The sequence below is a fragment of the Salvelinus fontinalis genome, chromosome 41 (genome assembly GCF_029448725.1).
Source record: "Salvelinus fontinalis isolate EN_2023a chromosome 41, ASM2944872v1, whole genome shotgun sequence".
Taxonomy (NCBI): domain Eukaryota; kingdom Metazoa; phylum Chordata; class Actinopteri; order Salmoniformes; family Salmonidae; genus Salvelinus; species Salvelinus fontinalis.
Genome location: NC_074705.1, coordinates 22,077,885 through 22,105,713, shown reverse-complemented (window position 1 = coordinate 22,105,713; position 27,829 = coordinate 22,077,885). Strand labels below are relative to the sequence as shown.

The window sequence follows — 27,829 nt, the reverse complement described above, 5'->3', positions numbered from 1 at the left end:
CCTTTAGTCTCTCACCAGGTGGAAGCATTTGGAAGGATGCTTGGGGGGGTTGAGTTGTTGTTGGAAACCTGGAGTGCTTTCCTTGTGAGGTGTTGTTTGTACAGTTCATGAAGTGGTGTTGGCCTGATTTACAAAATTGTGTATTTATAAAATTGTGTCTTAAACTAGGCCTATTTAGTTGTATTGCCTACAAGCTTATGGGATACAACTAATAGACTATACCCACTAGATGTCACTGAATGAAAAGGAAACATTCTGGGTGTATTTTATGGCAAGCTCTCAGTGTCCAGACAGCGCCAGGGGCCGTTACCACCTTGTCAGTCAGGCTGCCGCTGCTAGTGGGCAGGGCCGTTCAGCGGCTGGGGTTTCTTAACGCTTTCATTATTTCTAGACTGAACTATGTTCATATTCAGGACGCTGTTCGGTAAGATTTCATTTGATTCGTGTTAGTGTAAGGGACTTTAAAGATAATTGCGGATCTGGGCGTTTAAGAGCAAATTCACAAGGGAATATCAACTGCGCAATGATGGAGGTAGAATTGTCAAGTGTACATCGAAGTCAACAGGTAAGACAAGGGGCCGAATAACATGCTTCATAGGCGGCCTAACAAATTTGTTTCTGACTCAAGAGAAACGCTTAGACTATAGAAATTGTGTCATAAGCCATTGTTGTTATCCTGTGGTAGGCTACTTAAAATTTTACAGTATAGGCAACAGTACAGTAGACAGAAGAGAAGGCTAAGAAACTGCATCATAAAGTAGACTAGGCAACCTGGATTAGGCTATATTGTGTTATATAGAACAAATTAAATGTAGCATAAATAAAGCCTAATAAATAAATGCTGATTGAAATAATTTCAATAGGCGTACAATCTCACTTTTTCCAACATTTGCTTGTTGTGAACCGTTTCTCGTAGATCTGTAGAAAAATCTGCAAAGTCATTGGAGAGCCTCATACTTGAGTTCTTTACCATACTTGAGTTCTTTGCCTATAACACAGTTTCAACCTGTTTCATAAAGATTCAAATCCACGTTTAAGGCTGAATTTTGAAAGCAGGATGTCTATGAATTGGTGCGGGGATTTTTTTTTTATACATCTGATCCTTCCCCCAAAATAATGCCATCCAGTTTATTGTTTGTCGAGAGCCCCCTCCAGGACTGTGGTACCCTTTAGCGTGTGATCTCTGTATCAATGGCATATCATCAGTGGCAACCTTCGCTCAGTCCACTAGGTCCACAATTGTAGGCAGTCTCATAGAGGAATGTTTGTTTGTAAAAGCTTATGTTTTGAAGTTCTTTGAATGAAATATATGATAGGAAGAGATGGGCAAAGATACATGTATCAAACAAAAACATTTTTGCAAAGCATTGTATTCAGATAAACATTCTCAGTAAAGGTAACAGACATTTTACTTGTTATAACTGTGATATGTGGTTGAATGCACTGCCTTTAAGTCGCTCTACGTAAGTGTCTGCTAAAATGACCAAAATTAAATGCGAAAAATAACCTGCAAAGCACAGTGGGTATTGTTATAATAAGGGGTGGAGCTCATAAGACTAATGGCCAGTGTGCTTTGCAAGTGTTCATTTTAACGTTTACATTTTGGTAATTTAGCAGACAATCTTAATACAGCATAGTGCTATCAAATTTCTTATACCAAAGCAGCAAATTTGGGGTGATAGATGGCCACAAAATTGTGAACCGCTATAAAAAAAAGGGTATGGGTATTTTGAGAATACAAATTACAGCTCTTGAATGTATCTTGTTACAAAATACATTGGTTTGTAGTTCAGGCCAGCGAAATACAAATGACAAAATACTCAAAAGTAATTGAAATACATGCAACAGAAATACTGCCCATCTCTGATTATAGGTCCTACTGCACTTTATCAAGCTGAGTTGTATGATGTAGTTGGACCTTGTAGGTGGATGAACAGCTCTCTTGTTATGATGGAATGTTTAGTTGTAAACACATCAATGAAGAGCCACAGTAGTAAATATGAGCCTCTTCATTTAAAGGGTGATATAACCTAGGATACTGATGGTGTGAATACAAAGCATATTTTATTATTTTCTATTCTACTTGATTCTATTCTACTGAAGTCTTTGATCCCAGCTCATGCCATGGTGTGGGGGTTATCAAAGGGGTATCTGCAGCGCTCTCCCAACCACTGTTTAGGTAAAAAGGTGAAGGATGGGTCTGGAATCATCTAACCACTCTCAAATGTATAGACAGAGCTATAGATGCAAGGACTGACCATCCATTATAATTTTAAACATGTTGTGAGGCTATACGGTGTTTGTTTACATTTACTTTATTTACAAACATTGGAGTAAAATAAGCTTGTATTTTGGATTCTAATTGGGTACGACAGTTGAACTAAGCTCATGTCATGAGGCATTACTAAGTTATATTCTTCAATAATCATTGGGTACAAAAAGTTGATGTAGTATTTTTAATGTCCTGAGTATATAGATGGTTTGGGCAATAAGGTCAACAGGTCAACACCATTCTGTTTTTTCAAAGTAAGTCTACTAGTAGACCAGCCAACCTATAAAAAGTGCTTGAAAAAAAGCTTAAAGGTTGTCATCCATGCTAGATCAAACAATAATGGATGGGGTTACTATACACATCTGGCGTTACTATACACAGAGTAAGGCCAGATGTCACTTTACATTTAGATTAAGGCCATTTTCAAGATATTAAAGTTAAAATCAGGTGAAAATTGTAATACACCTTACAAAAATATAAACGCAACATGCAACAACTTCAAAGATGTTACTGAATTACAGCTCATATAAGGAAATCAGTCAATTGAAATGAATTAATTAGGCCCTAATCTATGGATTTCACATGACTGGGAATACGCACACTAACGTTCTAAAGTTTGGACTCACTTAGAAATGTCCTTGTTTTTGAAAGAAATGCACATTTTTTGTCCATTAAAATAACATCAAATTGATCACAAATACAGTGTAGACATTGTTAATGTTGTAAATGACTAGAAAGAGAAAGAGTGGGAGGCCCCAGTGCACAACTGAGCAAGAGTACAAGTACATTAGTGTCTACAGTAGAGTGTCTATTAATTTTCACAAAGTCTGCTGCCTCAGTTTGTATGATGGCAATTTGCATTTACTCCAGAATGTTATGAAGAGTGATCAGATGAATTGCAATTAATTGCAAGTCCCTCTTTGTCATGCAAATTAACTGAATCCCCCAAAAACATTTCCACTGCATTTCAACCCTGCCACAAAAGGACCAGCTGACATCATGTCAGTGATTCTCTCGTTAACACAGGTGTGAGTGTTGATGAGGACAAGGCTGGAGATCACTCTGTCATGCTGATTGAGTTGGAATAACAGACTGGAAGTTTCAAAAGGAGGGTAGTGCTTGGAATCATTGTTCTTCCTCTGTCAACCATGGTTACCTGCAAGGAAACACGTTCCGTCATCATTGCTTTGCACAAAAAGAGCTTCACAGGCAAGGATATTGCTGCCAGTAAGATTGCACCTAAATCAACCATTTGATGGAGAGCGGTTCAGGGCGCACAGTACTACATAGAGCCATGACTAAATGGAACTCTATTCCACATTAAGTAACTGACGCAAGCAATAAAATTGTATTTTAATAACACAAACATTGGCACAGACACATGCATACACATACACACACACACATATGATAACATACACACTATACATACACATGGATTTAGTCATGTAGATACAATGCCTTGCGAAAGTATTAATCACCCTTGCGTTTTTCCTATTTTGTTCCATTTTATTTGGATTTCATGTAATGGACATACAAAACATAGTCCAAATTAGTGAAGTATGTACTGCTGGAAGGTGAACCTCCGTCCCAGTCTCAAATCTCTGGAAGACTGAAACAGTTTGCCCTCGAGAATTTCCCTGTATTTAGCGCCATCCATAATTCCTTCAATTCTGACCAGTTTCCCAGTCCCTGCCGATTAAAAAGCATGATGCTGCCACCACCATGCTTCACTGTGGGGATGGTGTTCTTGAGGTGATGAGAGGTGTTGGGTTTGTGCCAGATATAGCATTTTCCTTGATGGCCAAAAAACTCAATTTTAGTCTCGTCTGTACATTCTTCCATATGTTTGAAGTCTCCCACATGCCTTTTGGCAAACACCAAGAGTTTGCTTATTTTTCCCTTTAAGGAATGGCTTTTTTCTGGCCACTCTTCCGTAAAGCCCAGCTCTTTGGAGTGTACGGCTTAAAGTGGTCCTATGGACAGACACTCCAATCTCCACTGTGGAGCTTTGCAGCTCCTTCAGGGTTATCTTAGGTATTTTTGTTGCCTCTCTGATTAATGCCCTCCTTGCCTGGTCTGTGAGTTTTGGTGGGCGGCCCTCTCTTGGCAGGTTTGTTGTGGTGCCATATTATTTCAATTTTTGAATAATGGATTTAATGGTGCTCCATGGGATGTTCAAAGTTTCAGATATTTTTTAAACACAATATCCCAAACTTGATCTGTACTTCTCCACAACTTTGTCCCTGACCTGCTTGGAGAGCTCCTTGGTCTTCACGGTGCCGCTTGCTTTGTGGTGCCCCTTGCAGACTCTGTGGCCTTTCAGAACATGTGTATATTTACGGAGATCATGTGACAGATCATGTGACAATTAGATTGCACACAGGTGGACTTTATTTAACGAATTATGTGATTTCTGAAGGTAATTGGTCGCACCAGATCTTATTTAGGGGCTTCATAGCAAAGGGGGTGAATACATATGACTGCACCACTTTTCTGTATTTTTCTTTTGTTGAAACAAGTAATTTTTTTCCATTTCACTTCACCAATTTGGACTATGTTGTGTATGTGCATTACATGAAATCCAAAATCCATTTAAATTACAGGTTGTAATGCAACAAAATAGGAAAAACTCCAAGGGGGATGAATACTTTTGCAAGGCACTGTAGCACACCACATGCACTGTTTTCAAACCACATCTGGATGGATCCATAATGAATTACTATTGGAATAAATATCAATGAGTTACAGAAATATTGGAATAAAGTAGGCTAATGCAATTGAAGGCAACAAATTGTTGCTTACTGAAACACCCAAAGTCATCCAATGTGTTATCATAGGATCTGAAGCAATAGCCTACCTGCATGTGGTCAACAATTTCAGCACCGCTTCGTGCTGCTTTCAGACAAGCATGGGGACTGGTCTTGATAAATCAATCAGATTTTTCTTTTCACTGAATCTCCATTTGGCTAGTGGTTAGCCTACAATTCGGGTTTTGAAAAATTTGAATTATTTTGCTCTTCACTCGCAGTCGCTTAGTAGCCTAGGCCTACTCCCAACTGGTCACATTGTACAGTGTCATATTTTCCTACCGGAAACCCTGAGGCCTACATGGGCTACTGTAAAATGCATTTGAATGTTTCTTGGAATAGAAACTGTCACGTTGTCTAATGATTGGGGACAGGCACAGGAATAAGTAATAGCGGGTTTTATTTTCTCCATCCAAACAGAGAGTAAAGGTGTAAACATCTAAATAATACAAGGGACGAGACCCGTAAAACAAGTGCACGAATACACGCAGCATGGAAGCCGATACAAGAGCACAGGTACTCACAGGACCAACGGACATGGTAACAATAACCGACAAGGACAATGGGGAACAGAGGGCACATATATAACATACAAATCAGAGGGAATGGAAACCAGGTTTGCATAATGAGACAAGACAGTCCGGGGTTGGTGGTAATGAATCTAGTTCAGTGACGTCTAGAAGGCCGGTGACGTAGACCTCCTGGGCTGGTGAACGGATTGAGCAGCAGTACTGGGGGGATCCGTGACAGTACCCCCCTGACGTGCTGCAATAGCAGTGGGACAACACCGGCCTCGGTGACGAACACAGGGACGCGGGTCGGTCAGGGCACCGACGGTGAAAATCCCTGGTCAGCGAAGCGTCCAGGATGTAGGAAGCGTCCAGGAACCCAGCACTGCTCGTCTGGGCCATAGCCCTCCCAGTTGATGAGATAATAGAGACGCCCCGCTCTACACCTCGAATCCAGGACTTCACGGACCGAGTACGCCGGACCTCCCTTGATGTCCAGAGGAGGAGGCAGAGCGTCACTGGGTACAGCCTCAGCGAGGGGACCAGGTACCACTGGCCTGAGGAGAGACATGAAAAGTCGGTTTAATGCGGTAATCAGCAGGGAGTTGCAAACGGTACGTTACCACATTTGTATTTGTCTTTATTATGGATCCCCATTAGCTACTCTTCCTGCGATTTGCAAATTGCATTTGCAATTTTCCTAGGTACTTTTTGTGGCACCTGACCACACGACTGAACTGTAAACTTTGTACATTGAGATATTAAAGACATGATAGATCAGACGCATTTTATATAAAGGAGTGAGATCTGTAGAAAGAGAGAGTGGCTGTGGAATGTGCTGGGTGGACGGGAGGAGATTGGATTGCTATAGGGGAAGCAGATGGACATCTGTGGATTAGGCAAAGGAGGGATTGAGGTCAGGAGGTCAGGTCAGATCCCCTGAAGGGAGTAATAAGGGTTTTACGACCCTTTTTCTGTAGAACCATAAGATGTATGGATTGGAGAGAAGGAGGAGTGTCTTAAGTGGGATATATATACCTGTGATGGTGAGAAATGTTTTGTTGTCTGAATACAGCTGTGACGACCCTTTGGGAAGAATTAAACTTGTTTAAGCTTCTCTAGTGTCCGTGAGTTATTTACTCTGAAAAATAAGAACCTAACACAAGTTTTAGTTGAAGTTTAGGGTTTAGTGAGTGTTTTGTTCCAAATACAATGCTTTTAGTTTTAAATTTTTAGGGCTAACTTATTCCTTGCCACCCACTCTGAAACTAACTGCAGCTATTTGTTGACTGTTGCAGTCATTTCAGTCGCTGTAGTAGCTGACATGAATAGTGGTGAGTCATCCACATACATAGGAACCCTGGCTTTAGTCAAAGTCAGTGGCATGTCCTTAATAAAAATTGAAAAAAGAAAATTCGAACTGGATTATATTTGATAGGCTTCCATTAAAGAACACCCTCTGTGTTCTGTTAGACAAGTAACTTTTTATCCACATTATAGCAGGGGGTGTAAAGCCGTAACACATATGTTTTTCCAGCAGTAGACTATGCTCAATAATGTCCAAAGCTCAAAAGCTGCACTGAAGTCTAACAAGACAGCCCCCACAATCATTTTATCATCAGTTTCTCTCAGCAAATCATCAGTCATTTGTGTAAGTGCTGTGCTTGTTGAGTGTCCTTCCCTATAAGCATGCTGAAATTCTGTTGTCAATTTGTTTACTGTAAAATAGCATTGCATCTGGTCAAACACAATTAACACTCCTCAGGACTTTAAACGGCCCCACAAACCGCGGCTGAGCTTCTGGCAGGGCAGGCGGAGGGGCCTCGGTCTGGCTTGGATGCCAAGGTGCCAGGGCCGGCTGATACCCCAACACACACTGGGAAGGAATGAGGTTAGTGGAGGAGTGGCGGTGGGAGTTCTGCGCATACTCAGCCCAAGGTAGAAAATCTGCCCACTCCCCATTCCAGTCCTGACAGTAACACCTCAGGAACCTGCCCACCTCCTGATTGACCCTCTCTACCTGCCCATTAGCTTGAGGACGGTACCCGGAGGTGAGACTGACCGTGACCCTCATGCGTTCCATGAACGCTTTCCATACGCGTGAGGTGAACTGAGGGCCACGGTCTGACACAATGCCCTCCAGGATCCCGTAGTTCTGGAAGACATGCATAAAAAGAGCCTCCGCGGTTTGCATGGCTGACGGGATTCCAGGCAGAGGAAGGAGGAGACAAGCTTTGGAAAACCGGTCCACAATGACGAGAACGGTGGTTTTCTCCTGGAAGGGGGGAAGGTCAGTGACAATGTCCACCGAGAGGTGAGACCAGGATAATTGTGGAACCGGCAGGGGAAGGAGCTTTTATAAGGGAGGTGTCTGGGTGTCTTAGACTGGGCACAGATGAAGCAGGAAGAGACTTCTCAGTCAGGCAGGCGATGGTACGGCGTATCCCAGGATGACTCGACACAGGCGCCTGGGGCACCCAGGTAAGGAGTCGGTCCCGCATACCCGTGGGCACATAGGCGTGGTTCTTCGTAGAGGTGAGACAGAGCGTCCGCCTTCACGTTCTTCGAGCCTGGCCTTTAAGAAAGCGTGAATTGGAACCTGCCGAAGAATGGAGCCCACCTGGCCTGTCTTGGGTTTAGCCTCTTCGCTGCCCTGATGTACCTCCAGGTTGCGGTGGTCCATCCACACCAGTCTAATGATTGGAAACAGGCGCAGGAATACGTAATTGCAGGTTTTATTTTCTCCACCCAAACAAAGAGCAAACGTGTAAACTAGTGATGCACCAATATGACATTTTTGGCCGATACCGATATCTGATATACACTGCTCAAAAAAATAAAGGGAACACTTAAACAACACAATGTAACTCCAAGTCAATCACACTTCTGTGAAATCAAACTTTCCACTTAGGAAGCAACACTGATTGACAATAAATTTCACATGCTGTTGTGCAAATGGAATAGACAAAAGGTGGAAATTATAGACAATTAGCAAGACACCCCCAATAAAGGAGTGGTTCTACAGGTGGTGACCACAGACCACTTCTCAGTTCCTATGCTTCCTGGCTGATGTTTTGGTCACTTTTGAATGCTGGCGGTGCTTTCACTCTAGTGGTAGCATGAGACGGAGTCTACAACACACACAAGTGGCTCAGGTAGTGCAGCTCATCCAGGATGACACATCAATGTGAGCTGTGGCAAGAAGGTTTGCTGTGTCTGTCAGCGTAGTGTCCAGAGCATGGAGGCGCTACCAGGAGACAGGCCGTGGACGTGGATGAGGCCGTAGGAGGGCAACAACCCAGCAGCAGGACCGCTACCTCCGCCTTTGTGCAAAGGAGCACTGCCAGAGCCCTGCAAAATGACCTCCAGCAGGCCACAAATGTGCATGTGTCAGCAAATGGTCTCACAAGGGGATCTCATCTCGGTACCTAATGGCAGTCAGGCTACCTCTGGCGAGCACATGGAGGGCTGTGCGGCCCTCCATGTGTTTGTTCTTAACTGACTTGCCAAGATAAATAAAGGTTACACACACACACACACACACACACACACACACACACACACACACACACACACACACACACACACACACACACACACACACACACACACACACACACACACACACACACACACACACACACAGACCAAAAAGTTATTTTCTTGGCATTTACGTATGTCCCCATTACCAGTAAAACATAAACAAAAACTATTTCGTAATTTCATTCTTAACCAGGATTTCTATGGAACGCTGTTTGGGTCTTTGCCTGTCAAACAAGATACACTGTAACACTATTTGACATGTCAAATAAGCTTGTTGACCAATAAGGACATGAATATGACTGCACGTCACAATCATTTAAAGCGTTCGTACATTTTTGTTTACGTAGTTACAGTATTACACATTGATTACACTCGTATTTCATATGTCACAACGATTCATCGATACGTATGCTATGATGCTGGTATAGTTGTCTCGCTGGTCATGAAAAAAAACTAGCTAGCTCATGGATACAAACAATGTTCTTCCCCAAAAACATAGCAAAACGACAGTGGCTATTGTTAGCTAGCTAACTACAGTTGAAGTCGAAAGTTTACATACAATTAGGTCATAGTCATTAAAACTCGTTTTTCAACCACTCCACAAATTTCTTGTTAACAAACTATTGTTTTGGCAAGTCGGTTAGGACATCTACTTTGTGCATGACACGTAATTTTTCCAACAATTGTTTACAGAGATTATTTCACTTATAATTCACTATGACAATTCCAGTGGGTCAGAAGTTTATATACACTAAATTGACTGTGCATTTAAACAGCTTGGAAAATTCCAGAAAATTGTGTCATGGCTTTAGAAGCTTCTGGTAGGCTAATTGACATCATTTGAGTCAATTGGAGGGTACCTGTGGATGTATTTCAAGGCCTACCATCAAATTCAGTGCCTCTTTGCGTGACAACATGGGAAAATCCAAAGAAATCAGCCAAGACTGCAGAATTTTTTTTGTAGACCTGCACAAGTCTGGTTCATTCTTGAGAGCAATTTCCAAACGCCTGAAGGTACCACGCTCATCTGTACAAACAATAGTACGCAATTAAAAACACCATGGGACCACGCAGCCGTTATACCGCTCAGGAGGAGACGCGTTCTGTCTCCGAGAGATGAACGTACTTTGGTGCGAAAAGTGCAAATCAATCCCAGAACAACAGCAAAGGACCTTGTGAAGATGCTGGAGGAAACAGGTACAAAAGTATCTATATCCACAGTAAAACGAGTCCTATATCGACATAACCTGAAAGGCTGCTCAGCAAGAAAGAAGCCACTGCTCCAAAACCGTCATAAAAAAAACAGACCACAGTTTGCAACTGCTCATGGGGACAAAGATCGTACTTTTTGGAGAAATGTCCTCTGGTCTGATGAAACAAAAATAGAACTCTTTGGCCATAATGACCATCATAATGACCATGCAGTCTCCTCTGAACAGTTGATGTTGAGATGTGTCTGATACTTGAACTCTGTGAAGCATTTATTTGGGCAGCAATTTCTGAGGCTGGTAACTAATGGACTTATCCTCTGCAGCAGAGGTAACTCTGGGTCTTCCTTTCCTGTGGCGATCCTCATGAAAGCCAGTTTCATCACAGCGCTTGATGGGCTTTGCGACTACACTTGAAGAAACTTTCAAAGTTCTTGAAATGTTCAACATTGACTGACAATCATCTCTTAAAGTAATGATGGACTGTTGTTTCCCTTTGCCTATTTGAGCTGTTCTTGCCATAATATGGACTTGGTCTTTTACCAAATAGCCCTATCTTTGGTATACCACCCCGGGTTTGTCACAATCTAACTGATTGGCTTAAACGTATCAAGAAATTCCACAAATTAACTTTTAAGAAGGCACACCTGTTAATTGAAATGCATTCCAGGTGACTACCTCATGAAGCTGGTTGAGAGAATACCAAGAGTGTGCAAAGCTCACGCAAGGCAAAGCGTGGCTACTTTGAAGAATGTCAAATATATATATATTTTTAAATACATATATATAACACTTTTTTGGTTACTGCATGATTCCATGTGTTTTTAAATTTTTAAATTTTTAATTTTTTTTATCCCCTTTTCTCCCCAATTTTCGTGGTATCCAATCGCTAGTAATTACTATCTTGTCTCATCGCTACAACTCCCGTACGGGCTCGGGAGAGACGAAAGTCGAAAGCCATGCGTCCTCCGAAGCACAACCCAACCAAGCCGCACTGCTTCTTTAACGCCCCCCTCGGTTAGCGCACACTGCGCCCGGCCCGCCACAGGAGTCGCTGGAGCGCGATGAGACAAGGATATCCCTACCGGCCAAACCCTCCCTAACCCGGACGACGCTAAGCCAATTGTGCGTCGCCCCACGGACCTCCCGGTCGCGACCGGCTGCAACAGAGACTGGGCGCGAACCCAGAGACTCTGGTGGCGCAGCTAACACTGCGATGCAGTGCTCTAGACCACAGCGCCACCCGGGAGGCCCCCCATGTGTTTTTTATTATGTTGATGTCTTTATTATGTTGAAAAATAGCAAAAATAAAGAAAAACCCTTGGTGTCCAAACTTTTTTATTTATATTGTATCATAAAGGGTGCTTTTGAAAAAGAAACCTAGGTCTCTGTGTTCCCTGTTAAAATAAAATTCTAACCAGTTACACGCAACCTGGTCCAGACCAATTGATGAAAGCCTCTGAATAAGTAATGAGTGAGCCACAGTGTCAAAGGCTTTAGACAATCAATGTCTGCAAAGGTTCATACTGTATCTAGCTACTTCTGCTCACAGAATGAATAGCAGGATTTGGTTCTGGGTTCCGAAATTAGTTGAAACTAAGCCTGAAACTACACTGTACGTTCCACATGTCTGTTTTTCTCATTTATATTATCTGCTGCTGAAATTAACCCGTAGTTGTCACGTTCCTGACCTTATTTCCTTTGTTCAGTCTTGTTTTGTTGGTCAGGACGTGAGCTGGGTGGGCATTCTATGTTATGTGTTTCTATGTTGGGTTTATTGTTTGGCCTAATATAGTTCTCAATCAGGGGCAGGTGTTTGTCATTGTCTCTGATTGGGAACCGTATTAAGGTTGACTGTTTTCACTGTTTGTTTGTGGGTGATTGTTCCTGTTCATTGCGTTCTTCGTTGTCTCTATGTTCACATGTTCAGGTCTGTAGCGTCGTTAGTTTCATTTTCTGTTTATTGTTTTGTTCGTTTTGTTAAGTGTGCCAATAAATACGGAAACGTACCACGCTGCAATTTGGTCCAACAAATCAAAACAAACTCTGAACCAAAGACATGGGGACAGGGGACAGGTCAAAAAGCATTAAACATGTATGGTAATTTAGCTAGTAATTTAGCTAGTTAGCTTGCACTTGCTAGCTAACGTTAATTTGTCCTATTTAGCTAGCCTGCTGTTGCTAGCTAATTTGTCCTGGGATATAAACATTGAGTTGTTATTTTACTTTTATTTTATTTATTTTTTAGGAGATGGCACGTGGGTACCTGCTTCTATAAACCAATGAGGAGATGGCACGTGGGTACCTGCTTCTATAAACCAATGAGGAGATGGGAGAGGCAGGACTTGCAGCGCGATCTGCGTCAGAAATAGGAATGAGTTCTATTTTAGCCCTTGGCGTCGCAGACGCTCGTTGGCGCGCGCGAGCAGTGTGGGTGCAATAATTGAATAACATGGATTTCTACATTTATTTTGCAACGCTCGTGCATGCGACGTGTCTGGTCTGGTCAGCATGTAAATATTTAGTCCGGGTAGCTATTTGGTTAACCTGTCTAGGACCGAAATTGCAGGGCGCCAAATTCAATCAACAGAAATCTCATATTTCTAATTTCTCAAACATACAGGTATTAGACACCGTTTTAAAGATACAATTCTCGTTAATCCAACCACAGTGTCCGATCTCAAAAAGGCTTTTCGGCGAACGCAGAACATTATGACATCATTATGTCAGGTCAGCAACTAGTCACAGAAAGCATACAGGGATTTTCCAACCAAAGAGAGTCACAAAAAGCAGAAATAGAGATAAAATGTATCACTAACCTTTGATATTCTTCATCAGATGACACTCCCGAGACAACATACATGTATGTTTTGTTCGATCAAGTTCATATTTCCAAAAACCTCAGTTTACATTTGGCTTTGTAAATCCCGTGAATTTGCACAGAGCCACATACATTTACAGAAATACTCATAATAAACATTGATAAAATATACAAGTGTTATTCACAGAATTAAAGATATACTTCTCCTTAATGCAACTGCTGTGTCAGATTTCAAAAAAACTTTACGGAAAAAGCACACCATGCATTAATCTGAGTACGGCGCTCAGAGACCAACACAACCCAAACAGATATCCGCCATGTTGGAGTCAAAAGAAGTCAGAAATAGCATTATAAATATTCACTTACCTTTGATGATCTTCATCAGAATGCACTCCCAAGAATCACAGTTCCAAAATAAATGTTTGATTTGTTCGATAAAGTTAATCATTTATGTCCAAATAGCTCCTTTTTGTTAGCGCGTTTAGCCCAGTATTCCAAATGTATGACGCACGATCACTAGGAGCAGACGAATAGTAAAAAAGTTCCGTTACAGTCCATAGAAACATGTCAAACGAAGTATAGAATCAATCTTTAGGATGTTTTTAACATAAATCTTCAATAATGTTCCATTCCGGAGAAATGCAATGGAACGCAAGCTAACTATCACGTGAACGCGCATGGTCAGCTCGTGGCACTCTGGGAGAGACCTTACTCAATCCCCTCTCATTCGCCCCCACTTCACAGTAGAAGCATCAAACAAGGTTCTAAAGACTGTTGACATCTAGTGGAAGCCTTAGGAAGTGCAATATGACCCCATAGACAATGTGTATTTGAAGAGTTGAAAAACTACAAACCTCAGATTTCCCACTTCCTGGTTGGATTTTTCTCAGGTTTTCGCCTGCCATATGAGTTCTGTTATACTCACAGACATCATTCAAACCGTTTTAGAAACTTTAGAGTGTTTTCTATCCAAATCTACTAATAATATGGATATATTAGCAACTGGGACTGAGTAGCAGGCAGTTGACTCTGGGCAAGCTTTTCATCCAAACGTGAAAATGCTGCCCCCTATCCCAAACAAGTGAACTATTTTACTATCTGCATTGACCCTTCTTGCACAAACTTCTTTGACTCATCACATACGCTGCTGCTACTGTTTACTATCTGTCACTTTATTTCTAGTTACCGTCTATGTACAGTTGAAAATATATGTACAGTTAAAAATTCCCTATCTTAGGTCAGTTAGGATCAGCCCTTTATTTTAAGAATGTGAAATGTCAGAATAATAGTAGAGAGAATGATTTATTTCAGCTTTTATTTCTTTCATCACTTTCCCAGTGGGTCAGAATATTACATACACTCAATTAGTATTTGGTAGCATTGCCTTTAAATTGTTTAACTTGGGTCAAACGTTTCAGGTAGCTTTCCACAAGCTTCCCACAATAAGTTGGGTGAATTTGGGCCCATTCCTCCTGGCAGAGCTGGTGTAACTGAGTCAGGTTTCTAGGCCTCCTTGCTCGCACATGCTTTTTCAGTTCTGCCCACACATTTTCTGTGGGATTGAGGTCAGGGCTTTGTGATGGCCACTCCAATACCTTGACTTTGTTGTCCTTAAAACATTTTGCCACAACTAGAAGTATGCTTGGGGTCCTTGTCCATTTGGAAGACCCATTTGCGACCAAGCTTTAACTTCCTGACTGATGTCTTGAGATGTTGCTTCAAAATATCCACATAATTTTCCGGCCTCATGATGCCATCTATTTGGTGAGGTGCACTAGTCCCTCCTGCAGCAAAGCACCCCCACAACATGATTTTTCCACCCCCGTGCTTCACGGTTGGGATGGTGTTCTTCGGCTTGCAAGCATCTCCCTATTTCCTCCAAACATAACGATGGTCATTATGGCCAAACAGTTCTATGATCTTTGTCCCCATGTGCAGTTGCAAACCGTAGTCTGACTTTGTATAGAGGTTTTGTAGTAGTTGCTTCTTCCATTCTGAACGGCCATTCACGTTATGTGGACATAGGACTTGTTCTTGTTACTCATTGTGCATCTATTATTACATGTTTTACTTCTCCATTTTTTCTCCCCAAAAAATTCTCTGCATTGTTGGGAAGGACCCAGAAGTAAGTGTTTCACAATCCACACCTGTTGTTTACGAAGCATGTGACAAATACATTGATTTTATAAGAGCATCTGCCAACTGACTAAAATGTGAAATTAATGGCCTCTAGTTTAGAGAGAGATGTGGATCTGAGTGTCTGCAATTAACTTGCAAGATTTTGCCTGCTCAATGTGTACATTTGTTTTTAAACTGTAGTACTTTGTGTTTTATGTTGTAAATGTCTTTTTGCATGACATTTTGTGTGTTGCTATTTTGGTCAGGTCAGAGATTTTTAATCTCAATGAAACTAACCTGGTAAAATAAAGTTAACATTTTAAACATTAAAATTAAGATCAACCTGAGATTGGCCTCTAGTCAGGCTGCTTTATCAGGTTCCAATGCTGGCTGATTGATAGGCCTGCTAATATAACTATGCATGTAGCTGTGTTCACCTCTCACTTTCTTTTGTTAGTTGATAAACGGGTTTGCGTGGGCCTAAAGTAAAAGCTATATTGTGTCGTCATTTGAGATAAGATTGACAAATGAGCCTTTCCCTTACTTTTGTCATGCTCACAGGGCCAGGTGAGTCTCACCCAACTCTCACATTTGTTTTCCTTTCATACTGTTGACCTAGTCAACTGACACCACAATGCATTCCATTGTGTTGTGGGATGGTCATGCTGCCATGTTATCTGCACAATCCACACGCTAAACAGGAAAGTGTACATGCAGTTACATCACCCTCTCTGCTGTAATCTTTTCCCAGGTGGTGAAAGGTGGCGTGGCCCTAAGTAGTTTTCAGAGAGCCAGATCGTCACTGCAACAGAGTACATATTATACTGGCGACAGTTTCAATTCAATTTTGGCACAATACTACAGTGCCTTCAGAAGGTATTCACACCCATTGACTTTTTCCACATTTGTGTTGCACCCTGAATTTAAAATGGATTACATTTAGATTGTGTCACTGATCTACACACAATACCCCATATTGTCAAAGTGGAATTTTTGACGTTAGATTTTTCTGCAAACTAATAAAAATATGAAAAGATGTAATGTCTTGAGTCAAGTATTTAAACCCTTTTGTTATGGCAAACCTAAATACGTTCAGGATTTTTTTTTAAGTGCTTAATCAGTTTTATGGACTCAGTCTGTGTGCAATAATAGGGGTTAACATGCTTTTTGAATGACTACCCGATCTCTGCACCACACACATACAATTGTGTTATGTCCCTCAGTCGAGAAGTGAATTTCAAGCAGAGATTCAACCACAAATACCGGGGAGGTTTTCCCATGCCTTGCAAAGAAGGGCACCTATTGGTAGATGGGTAAAAATAAAAAAGCGTTTCCCTTTGAGCATGCTGAAGTTATCAATTATGCTTTGGATGGTGTATTAATACACTCAGTCACTACAAAGATGCAGGTGTCCTTCCTAACTCGTTTGCCGGAGAGGAAGGAAACCGCTCAGGGATTTTACCATGAGGCCAATGGTGATTTTAAAACAGTTCGAGTTTAATGGCTGTGATAGGAGAAAACTGAGGATGAATCAACAACATTGTAGTTACTCCACAATACTAACCTAAATAGATTATAAAGAAAGAAGCTTGTACAGAATAAAAATATTCCAAAACGTGCAACCTGTTTGCAATAAGGCACTAAGTAATATGGAAAATACTGTGGCAAAGAAATTAACTTTTTGTCTGGAATACAAAGCGTTATGTTTGAGGCAAATCTAACACAACACATCACTGAGTACCACTCTCCATATTTTCAAGCATGGTGTTGGCTGCATCATGTTATGGGTATGCTTGTCATCGGCAAAGACGTGGGAGTTATTTAAGATAAATATAAACTCAATAGAGCTAAGTACAGGCAAAATCCTAGAGGTAAAACTGGTTCAGTCTGCTTTTAAACAGTCACTGGGAAAACAATTCACATTTTTAGCAGCAAAATAACCTAAAACACAAGGCCAAATATACACTGGAGTTGCTTACCAAGACGACATTGAATGTTCCTGAGTGGCATAGTTACAGTTATGCCTTAAATCGGCTTGAAGATCTATGGCAAGACATGTAAAAATCTGTCTAACAAGCTATTGACAGAGCTTTGACTTAGGAGGTTGAATACTTATCTAATCAAGATATAATGGTGTTTTATTTTTCATTAATTGAAAGAAAATCATGTAATTTTTTACCACTTTGACATTAGAGTATTGTGTGTGGATCATTTACAAAACATTACCAATTAAATACATTTTAATCCAACTTTGTAACATAACAAAATGTGTTAAAAGTAAGGAGCTGTGAATACTTTCGGAAGGCACTGTATTTCAAGCAATGTGACAGCTTTTGACACTCCTTGCCATTCTCTCAAACAGCTTCATGAGGAATGCTTTTCCAACAGTCTTGAAGGAGTTCCCACATATGCCAAGCACTTGTTGGCTACTTTTCCTTCACTCTGCGGTCCAACTCATCCCAAACCATCTCACTTGGGTTGAGGTTGGGTGGTTGTGCAGGCCAGGTCATCTGATGCAGAACTCCATCACTCTCCTTCTTGGTTAAATAGCCCTTACACAGCCTTGAGGTGTGTTTGGTCATTGTCCTGTTGTAAAACAAATGACAGTCTCACTAAGCGCAAACCAGATTGAATGGCGTATTGCTGCAGAACGCTGTGGTAGCCATGCTGGTTAAGTGTGTCTTGAATTCCAAATGAATCCCTGATTTACCAGCATTAAAATCCTCTAAATTAGCTGAAGTTCTACATGGTTTGCTCTGAATTCATTTAGAGTACAGTATACTGCCATCCACTTGGTATAAATCCATAGTAAATCCCATTACCAAATCATTAAAAGATTACCAGAGAGTGCCACTGAACTGGAGAGGCATAAGTTTACTAGGTACAGTCGATAAATTATATTCATCCATCCTCAACAGTAGGTTAATACATCTATTATTACGTGTTTTACTTTTCCATTTCTCTCTCAAAAAAATCTCTGCATTGTTGGGAAGGACCCATAAGTAAGTGTTTCACTGTTAGTCCACACCTGTTGTTTACGAAGCATGTGACAAATACAAATTGATTTGATAAGAGCATCTGCCCAACTGACTAAAATTTGAAATTAATGGCCTCTAGTTTAGAGAGAGAAGTGGATCTGAGTGTCTACAATTAACTTGCAAGATTTTGCCTGCTCAATGTGTAAATGTATGTTTTTAAACTGTAGTACTTTGTGTTTTATGTTGTAAATGTGTTTTTGCATGACATTTTGTGTGTTGCTATTTTGGCCAGGTCAGAAATTTTTAATCTCAATGAGACTAACCTGGTAAAATGAAGTTAATAATTTAAACATTAAAATAAAGATCAGCCTGAGATTGGCCTCTAGTCAGGCTGCTTTATCAGGTTCCAATGCTGGCTGATTGATAGTCCTGCTAATATAACTTTGCCTGTAGCTGTGTTCACCTCTCCCTTTCTTTTGTTAGTTGATAAACGGGTTTGCGTGGGCCTGAAATGAAAGCTGTATTGTGTAGTCGACTGAGATAAGATTGACAAATGAGCCTTCACCTTACTTGTCATGCTCACAGGGCCAGGTGAGTCTCACCCAACTCTCACATTTGTTTTCCTTTCATACTGTTGACCTAGTCAACTGACACCACAACACATTGTATTTCAAGGCATTTAGACACATGAAAATGCATTCCATTGTGTTGTGGGATGGTCATGCTGCCATGTTATCTGCACAATCCACACGCTAAACAGGAATGTGCACATGCAGTAACATCACCCTCTCTGCTGTAATATTTTCCCAGGTGGTGAAAGGTGGCGTGGCCCTAAGTAGTTTTCAGAGAGCCAGACCTACACTGTAACAGAGTACGTATTATACTGGCGACAGTTTCAATAAAATTTTGGCACAATACTACAGTGCCTTCAGAAGGTATTCACACCCATTGACTTTTTCCACATTTGTGTTGCACCCTGAATTTAAAATTGATTATATTTAGATTGTGTCACTGATCTACACACAATACCCCATATTGTCAAAGTGGAATTTTTGTCGTTAGATTTTCTTGCAAATTAATAAAAATATGAAAAGATGTAATGTCTCGAGTCAAGTATTTAAACCCTTTTGTTATGGCAAACCTAAATACGTTCAGGAGTAGAAAAGAGTGCTTAATAAGTGTCATAATAAGTTGCAAAGACTCAGTCTGTGTGCAATAACATGCTTTTTGAATAACTACCCGATCTCTACACCACACACATACAATTGTGTTATGTCCCTCAATCGAGAAGTGAATTTCAAGCAGAGATTCAACCACAAAGACCAGGGAGGTTTTCCCATGCCTTGCAAAGGGCACCTATTGGTAGATGGGTAAAAATAAAAGAAAGCGTTTCCCTTTGAGCATGCTGAAGTTATCAATTACGCTTTGGATGGTGTATTAATACACTCAGTCACTACAAAGATACAGGCGTCCTTCCTAACTCGTTTCCCGGAGAGGAAGGAAACCGCTTAGGGATTTTACATTGAGGCCAATGGTGATTTTAAAACAGTTCGAGTTTAATGGCTGTGATAGGAGAAAACTGAGGATGAATCAACAACATTGTAGTTACTCCACAATACTAACCTAAATAGATTATAAAGAAGGAAGCTTGTACAGAATAAAAATATTCCAAAACGTGCAACCTGTTTGCAATAAGACACTAAAGTAATACGGAAAATACTGTGGCAAAGAAATAAACTTTTTGTCTGGATTACAAAGCGTTATGTTTGGGGCAAATCTAACACAACACATCACTGAGTACCACTCTCCATATTTTCAAGCATGGTGTTGGCTCCATCATGTTATGGGTATGCTTGTCATCAGCAAGGACGTGGGAGTTTTTTTAGGATAAATATATATTTAATAGAGCTAAGCGCAGGCAAAATCCTGGAGGTAAAACTGGTTCAGTCTGCTTTCAAACAGTCACTGTGTAAGGGCTGTCGTTCTCCTCTTCCTCGGATGAGGAGAGGAGAGAAGGATCATCAGACCAAAATGCAGCATTAGGGAAATAAGCCATCTCTTTATTTGTAACGACGATGGCAACACGAAAAAACAAAACACTTTCAAAAATACAAAACAAGAAAACGAAGTAGACGAAACCTGAACATAAACTTACATAACTAAACGTAACACTTACGGACAGGAACAGACTACATCGAAACGAAACGAAACGAACGAACAACCGAACAGTCCCGTATGGTGCAAAACATAACACAGATACGGAAGACAATCACCCACCAACAAACAGTGAGAACACCCTACCTAAATATGACTCTTAATTAGAGGAGAACGCAAAACACCTGCCTCTAATTAAGAGCCATACCAGGCAACCAAAACCAACATAGAAACAGATAACATAGACTGCCCACCCAAAACACATGCCCTGACCATAAACACATACAAAAACAACATAAAACAGGTCAGGACCGTTACACACTGGGAGACAAATTCACCTTTTTAGTAGCAAAATAACCTAAACACAAGGCCAAATATGCACTGGAGTTGCTTACCAAGACGACATTGAATGTTCCTGAGTGGCAGAGTTACAGTTATGCCTTAAATCGGCTTGAAGATCTATGGCAAGACTTGTACAAATCTATCTAGCAAGCTATTGACAGAGCTTTGACTTAGGGGGTTGAATACTTATCTAATCATGTCACAGCCGTCATCTAGGTGGAAATGACCAGACCAAGGTGCAGCCTGGTGAGCATACATTTTCTTTTATTTAGAATGTCGCCAACAAGAAACAAAGCCACGACCGTGACGCTTACGAGGGCTATAGTGCCACTAACAAAGTCAGCTACCCACAAACACCAAAGGATAAAAGGCTGCCTAAGTATGATTCCCAATCAGAGACAAAGCAGCAGCAACTCTTCCTGGGGTCCAGCAAAATTAAGGCAGTTTATACAATTTTAAAACATTGCAATACATTCACAGATTTCACAACACACTGTGTGCCCTCAGGCCCCTACTCCACCACTACCACATATCTACAGTACTAAATCCATGTGTATGTATAGTGCGTATGTATGTGTGAAGTTGCAACGACATATTGTCTGATATTCCATTTATTTCTGTACCCCATTCACTCATGTAACTCTAAAGGGGAAACAGTAGTTGCTACATCCATTTTAGGACATAAAAATTAATAATATGTACCCATAGATTTTTGAAGAATATAACATTTTTATAAATGCCTCTTGAGCTTAGTTTAACTATCGTACCCCACCAGAACCCAAAATATAAGCTTGTTTTACGCCAATGATTTTAAACAAATACTGTTTTGCCTCAAAACATAGTTACAACTATAATGACTATATCAAGTCCTTGCATCCAAAGCTCTGTCTGAATTTGAGAGTGATTACATTTCTCCAGCCCCATCCATCAGCTTTTTACCGAAACAGTGGCATGGAGAACGCTTTGTTATTGTTTCAACTGCTGCTTGGTCCATTAAAGGAGACGTGACTCCTGAGAATGGACAGACACATACTCAGTCATTTACTTATGGCCAATTCAAGTTATTGCATGCATTTTATTCGGAATTGTCGGTTATTTTATTTAGAAGGGTAGTCCCTGTGAATCTGTATGGCGAAAAACTTCTAAAGCTGCCCTGATTTTACACATTAGTGGAAAGACTATAGTGTGACCGCCTAGTCATAAAGCAGGGAATAATCATTCAAAAACTGCCCCAATACAGTGGCAATAACGCTATCACAACAGCCGTCCAGCCATAAATATGAAGTTAATGGCCGATTTTATTGTTTAATGGGGGGTAAAACAACTGATACGGGAAGAAAATGTGTACTTTACCAGAATAGTTTTCTTGTTGTTATCTACTGAGCCAAAGGGTTGATGTTGGTTGAGTCAAGGTCACTGTCTGTCCTTTTGATCCTCGCCTTGCGTTCCTTTGAAACTCTTTTGTAATGGATGTTTAGCTTGTTACTGAGTCAACACCACACACTCTTGAAGCTTCATGGCCACATAATGAGCTGAATGTGTTTGTGAAAAGAACCTTTCATACCCAGAGATAGTTTTGCCGCTTGGACCCAGAACCGAGATTAAGCTTTTTAAGATAGACATAATTGTCAATGGAAAAATTCATATTTTAGTCCTATGCTTAATCTGGGTCCAGAAAACAGCCCCACAATGTCTGTGGCTGTAACGGTAGTCCTCCTCCTCTTCAACCGAAAAGGTGGAGTAGTGATGGAAACAAGGCGCAGCGGGTTGTGAACACATAATTTATTTAAAGACAAGACGAAAAAACACGAACTTCACTATAACTAACAAAACAACAAACGGAGTAGACAGACCTGGACGACGAACTTACATTAAACACGAAGAACGCACGAACAGGGAAAATAGACAACACAAAAGAACGATATACAAAACAAACCGAACAGTCCCGTATGGTGCGACAAACACTGACACAGGAGACAACCACCCACAACGAACACTGTGAAACAACCTACCTAAATATGACTCTCAATTAGAGGAACGCCAAACACCTGCCTCTAATTAAGAGCCATACCAGGCAACCCTTAAACCAACATAGAAACAGAAAACATGTATCTATAACTTCATGCATGTAATACTCATATTTTACTCTACGCTCTTTAGTGGATCTTGCTCAGTCATTCCTGATGGTATTTGGTGGTTTAGCTAGATGCTGGTGTTGGAGGTTGCTGAAATGTACACGTGGGTGTGGAGCCATCCTGCTTTAAGAATGAGGAGAACAGCATGTATTATTCATACATCCTCGTCATACATCTCATCTGATTGAGTTGTGTCATGGCTAAAGGTGGGGGTAAGGGACAGCTGTCCACAGGGAGGGGAACAGGGGATACAATACGTGGCACAGAGAAGCTTTCTGGGTATTGTCAACACACCCTTTTTGATCCCACTTGTCTGCCTTCTGTTTGTTCGTGACGGGTGATAATATAATATCCATCTTATCCTAACGCTTTGTCAAATACTTCAGGATCCCTGCATTAAAAGTGGTTCTTAAAGACCACTGCCTTCAAATCAAATCAAATCGCATTTGTCACATGCGCCGAATTCAACAGGTGTAGACGTTACAGTGAAATGCTTACTTACAAGCCCTTAACCAACAATGCAGTTTTAAGAAAATACCAACAACAAAAAAGTAAGAAATAAGAATAACAAATAATTAAAGAGCAGATAAGAATAGTTGGAGTAGCAGTGGTGTTGGCTGTAGTGTTATCCTGCTATCCTCCTATCTTAACTCACTATGGTCATTGTTCTGCTGCCAGGATATGAACTTGATTGACATCCTGTGGAGGCAGGACATTGACCTGGGTGCCGAGCGGGAGGTGTTTGACCTGAGCCTGCGGCAGAAGGAGGATGAGCTGCGCAGGCAGAGGGAACTGGAGGAGGAGAAGAGGCTGCACCTGCTGAGGGAGCAGGATAAGGCCTTGCTGGAACAGCTAGAGCTGGACGAGGAGACTGGAGAGTTCATGCCCTGCCTGCTACCCAGTGAACCAGAGCTGCCCAACACACATACCACCCCAGAGGGAAACCAGGTATCTGTCTGTCTGTCTGTCTGTCTGTCTGTCTGTCTGTCCGTCCGTCCGTCCGTCCGTCCGTCCGTCCGTCCGTCCGTCCGTCCGTCCGTCTGTCTGTCCCACCAGAGAGTGGTCCCCCTCTGGAATAGAAAAGAGTAATGAGATTAGCATTTATGCTAGGGAAATGTATGTTTCTGTGTCTTGTTTTTAAAAATATTCATTTTGAGGGTGGTATACAAAAGTATCTATATCCACAGTAAAACGAGTCCTATATCGTCAAAACCTGAAAGGCCGCTCAGCAAGGAAGAAGCCACTGCTCCAAAACTGCCCAAAAAAGCCAGACTACGGTTTGCAACTGCACATGGGGACAAAGATTGTACTTTTTGGAGAAATATCTTCTGATCTGATCAAACAAAAATAGAACTGTTTGGCCGTAATGACCATCATTATGTTATGAGGAAAAAAGGGGAGGCTTGGAAGCCGAAGAACATCATCCCAACAGTGAAGGACGGGGGTGGCAGCATCATGTTGTGGGGGTGCTTTGCTGCAGGAGGGACTGGTGAACTTCACAAAATAGATGGCATTATGAGGATGAAAATTCGGTGGATATATTGAAGCAACATCTCAAGACATCAGTCAGGAAGTTAAAGCTTGGTCGCAAATGGGTCTTCCAAATGGACAATGACTCCATGCATACTTCCAAAGCAAAATGGCTTAAGGACAACAAAGTCAAAGCATTGAAGTGGCCATCACAAAGCCCTGACCTCAATCCTATAGAATATTTGTGGGCAGAACTGAAAAAGCGTGTGCGAGCAAGGAGGCCTACAAATCTGACTCAGTTTCATCAGCTCTGTCAGGAGGAATGGGCCAAAATTCACCCAACTTATTGTGGGAAGCTTGTGGAAGGCTACCCAAAATGTTTGACCCAAGTTAAAAAATTTAAAGGCAATGCTACCAAATACTAATTGAGTGTATGTAAACTTCTGACCCACTGGGAATGTGATGAAAGAAATAAAAGCTGAAATAAATCATTCTCTCTAGTAATATTCTGACATTTCACATTCTTAAAATAAAGTGGTGATCCTAACTGACCTAAGACAGGGAATGTTAAAGGGATTAAATGTCAGGAATTGTGAAAAAACAATATATTTGGCTAAGGTGTATGCAAACTTCCAATTTCAACTGTACATTATGTTTAAAAAATGTTTTTATAACTTTATCGCTCATACAGCCAGTCATTTATATCTGTGTGTCTGTTTTTGTAGAACACCATTTTTTCCAGAGTGGATGGGGATGCACTTTCATTTGATGAGTGCATGCAGCTTCTCGTAGAGACATTCCCTTTAGTAGAAACCATTGAGGTAAGAGAATACACTACCAATACCTACAAACCAGTAACATAATTCCAATCTGTTTCTCCTCTTATCAATGCATCCTCTCTAATTTCCAGTATTTGTCTGTGTATTCTAGCTCCCCCATCCTCCTCCTGCTCATGTCATGCCCTCCCCTTTCATTGGCAACAGTAGGCCAGATATGCTGACCTCCCAGCAGTCACCTGTGGCCCAGAACCCCATGCTCTCTGCTCTGCTGGCCCCCCACAAGGCTCCCACTGCTGTGCCTGCGTCTCTGGATCCAGCCCCTGTGGATGTGGAGCAGGCCTGGATGGAGCTGCTCTCCCTGCCTGAGCTCGAGGTAGGTATGACACAATGGAACAATTCATAAAGCCACAACAAGCCCTGTTCAGCTAGGTAATGGACACCTAAAGAACAACGAGTGGCTGCTGCAGTAGGGCGGGCGAGGACACAGCACAAGCACGCGTTTGTTAGAATAAATTGGAAAAGTAGACCTCCTGATAATTCTCTTTTATTATGTCCTTTTCTGTTGGCATGAACTTTCTCAAACAGGTATTATTGTGCATCACACAAAATGTACGTACCCCGCATAGGCCTAAATGCAAGAAAATACATTTGTCAAATGAGTTTCTATGTACTGAAATAGCACGCACATTAGAACTCATCGAACTCAAGTCCAGGAAAGTTTACAAGCCGAACAAGCCTAATTGGAATGATGAGTTAAGGGACCTATGATCTGTACGCCGCAAGGCTGAGCACTTATTTCTACAGTGTAAAGATAGGAATACAAGATAAGATTTTAAGAAAAAACAGCATGTGTTTGATTAAAGACTGAGCCTATTCAAACAGAGATATCAGAGAGGGCAGGTATTACACCTTGAGGAGATACAGACAAGAAATTCTCAACAGTTCCTGGAACCAAATAAGTTGGGACCAAAACGACATAAGACAATTCCAATGGAAGTCAGTGAAGAGCAAGGGGGCTGAAGTTCGATATTACACAGGTACTTAATGAGTGTGAGAAGGGGTTTGCAAGTTTGTTCTCAGGTAATGAAAATGTGGCATATTGTGAGGAAGATTTTTATTAAGACACATGTTCCCTGAAAACTAAACTGGGAAATGGCAGGTAGCGGCAGCAGGTAGCCTAGTGATTAGAGCGTTGTACTAGTAACCGAAAGGTTGCAATATCAATCCCCGAGCTGACAAGGTAAAAATCTGTCGTTCTGCCCCTGAAAAAGGCACTGTTCCAAGTCCGTCATTGAAAATAAGAATTTGTTCTTAACTGACTTGCCTAGTTAAATAAAGGTTAAAAAACACAACGTCAAACTCAGAACCCTCTTATATATGTGTCAGAATGATAGTAGAGAGAATGATTTTTTTCAGCTTTCATTTCTTTCATCACATTCCCAGTGGGTCAGAAGTTAACATACACTACATTAGTATTTGGTAGCTTTGCCTTTAAATTGTTTAACTTGGGTCAAACGTTTCAGGTAGCCTTCCACAAGCTTCCCACAATAAGTTGGGTGAATTTCGACCCATTCTTCTTGACAGAGCTGGTGTAACTGAGTCAGGTTTGTTGGCCTCCTTGATCGCACACGCTTTTTCAGTTCTGACCACACATTTTCCATGGGATTGAGGTCAGGGCTTTGTGAAGGCCACTCCAATACCTTGACTTCGTTGTCCTTAAGCCATTTTGCCACAACTTTGGAAGTATGCTTATGGTCATTGTTCATTTGGAAGACCCATTTGCGACCAAGCTTTAACTTCCTGACTGATGTCTTGAGATGTTGCTTCAAAATATCCACGTAATTTTCCGTCCTCATGATGCCATATATTTTGTGAAGTGCACCAGTCCCTCCTGCAGCAAAGCACCCCCACAACATGATGCTGCCACCCCCGTGCTTCACAGTTGGGATGGTGTTCCTCGGCTTGCAAGACTCACCATTTTTCCTCCAAACATGACGATGGTCATTATGGCCAAACAGTTCTATTTTTGTTTCATCAGACCAGAGGACATTTCTCCAAAAAGTAAGATCTTTGTCCCCATGTGCAGTTGCAAACTGTAATCTGGCTTTTTTTATGGCGGTTTTGGAGCAGACTTCCTTGCTGAGTAACCTTTCAGGTTATGTCGATTTAGGACTTGTTTTAATGTGGATATAGATACATTTGTACCTGTTTCCTCCAGCATCTTCACAAGGTCCTTTGCTGTTGTTCTGGGATTGATTTGCACTTTTCGCACCAAAGTACTTTCATCTCTTGGAGACAGAATGCGTCTCCTTCCTGAGCGGTATGACGGCTGCGTGGTCCCATGGATGTTTATACTTTCGTACTATTGTTTGTGCAGATGAACGTGGTACTTTCAGGTGTTTGGAAATTGCTCCCAAGGTTGAACCAGACTTGTGGAGGTCTACAATTTTTTTCTGAGGTCTTGGCTGATTTCTTTTGATTTTCCCCTGATGTCAAGGAAAGAGGCACTGAGTTTGAAGGTAGGCCTTGAAATACATCCACAGGTACGTTTCACCAAATTACTCAAATTATGTCAATTAGCCTATCAGAAGCTTCTAAAGCCATGACATAATTTTCTGGAATTTTCCAAGCTGTTTAAAGGCACAGTCAACTTAGTGTACATAAACTTCTGACCCACTGGAATTGTGATA

At 41.3% G+C, this 27,829-nt stretch overlaps 1 protein-coding gene across 3 annotated transcripts in view; it reads left to right on the top strand.

The window, feature by feature from the left end:
• The first annotated feature begins 316 nt into the window (after positions 1-316).
• LOC129840559 (nuclear factor erythroid 2-related factor 2-like) overlaps positions 317-27,829 on the top strand; it is a 39,170-nt gene continuing 11,657 nt past the window's right edge. For 2 of the 3 annotated variants that reach the window (XM_055908523.1, XM_055908522.1), the window contains exons 1-4: positions 317-565; positions 23,569-23,838; positions 25,086-25,181; positions 25,291-25,512. In XM_055908523.1, coding sequence (XP_055764498.1) covers positions 524-565; positions 23,569-23,838; positions 25,086-25,181; positions 25,291-25,512 — 630 coding nt within the window. In that variant the 5' untranslated portion in view covers positions 317-523. Of the gene's footprint in view, positions 566-14,811; positions 18,851-19,069; positions 19,131-23,568; positions 23,839-25,085; positions 25,182-25,290; positions 25,513-27,829 lie in introns of those variants that run through there. The other variant, XM_055908524.1, reaches the window with a different exon arrangement.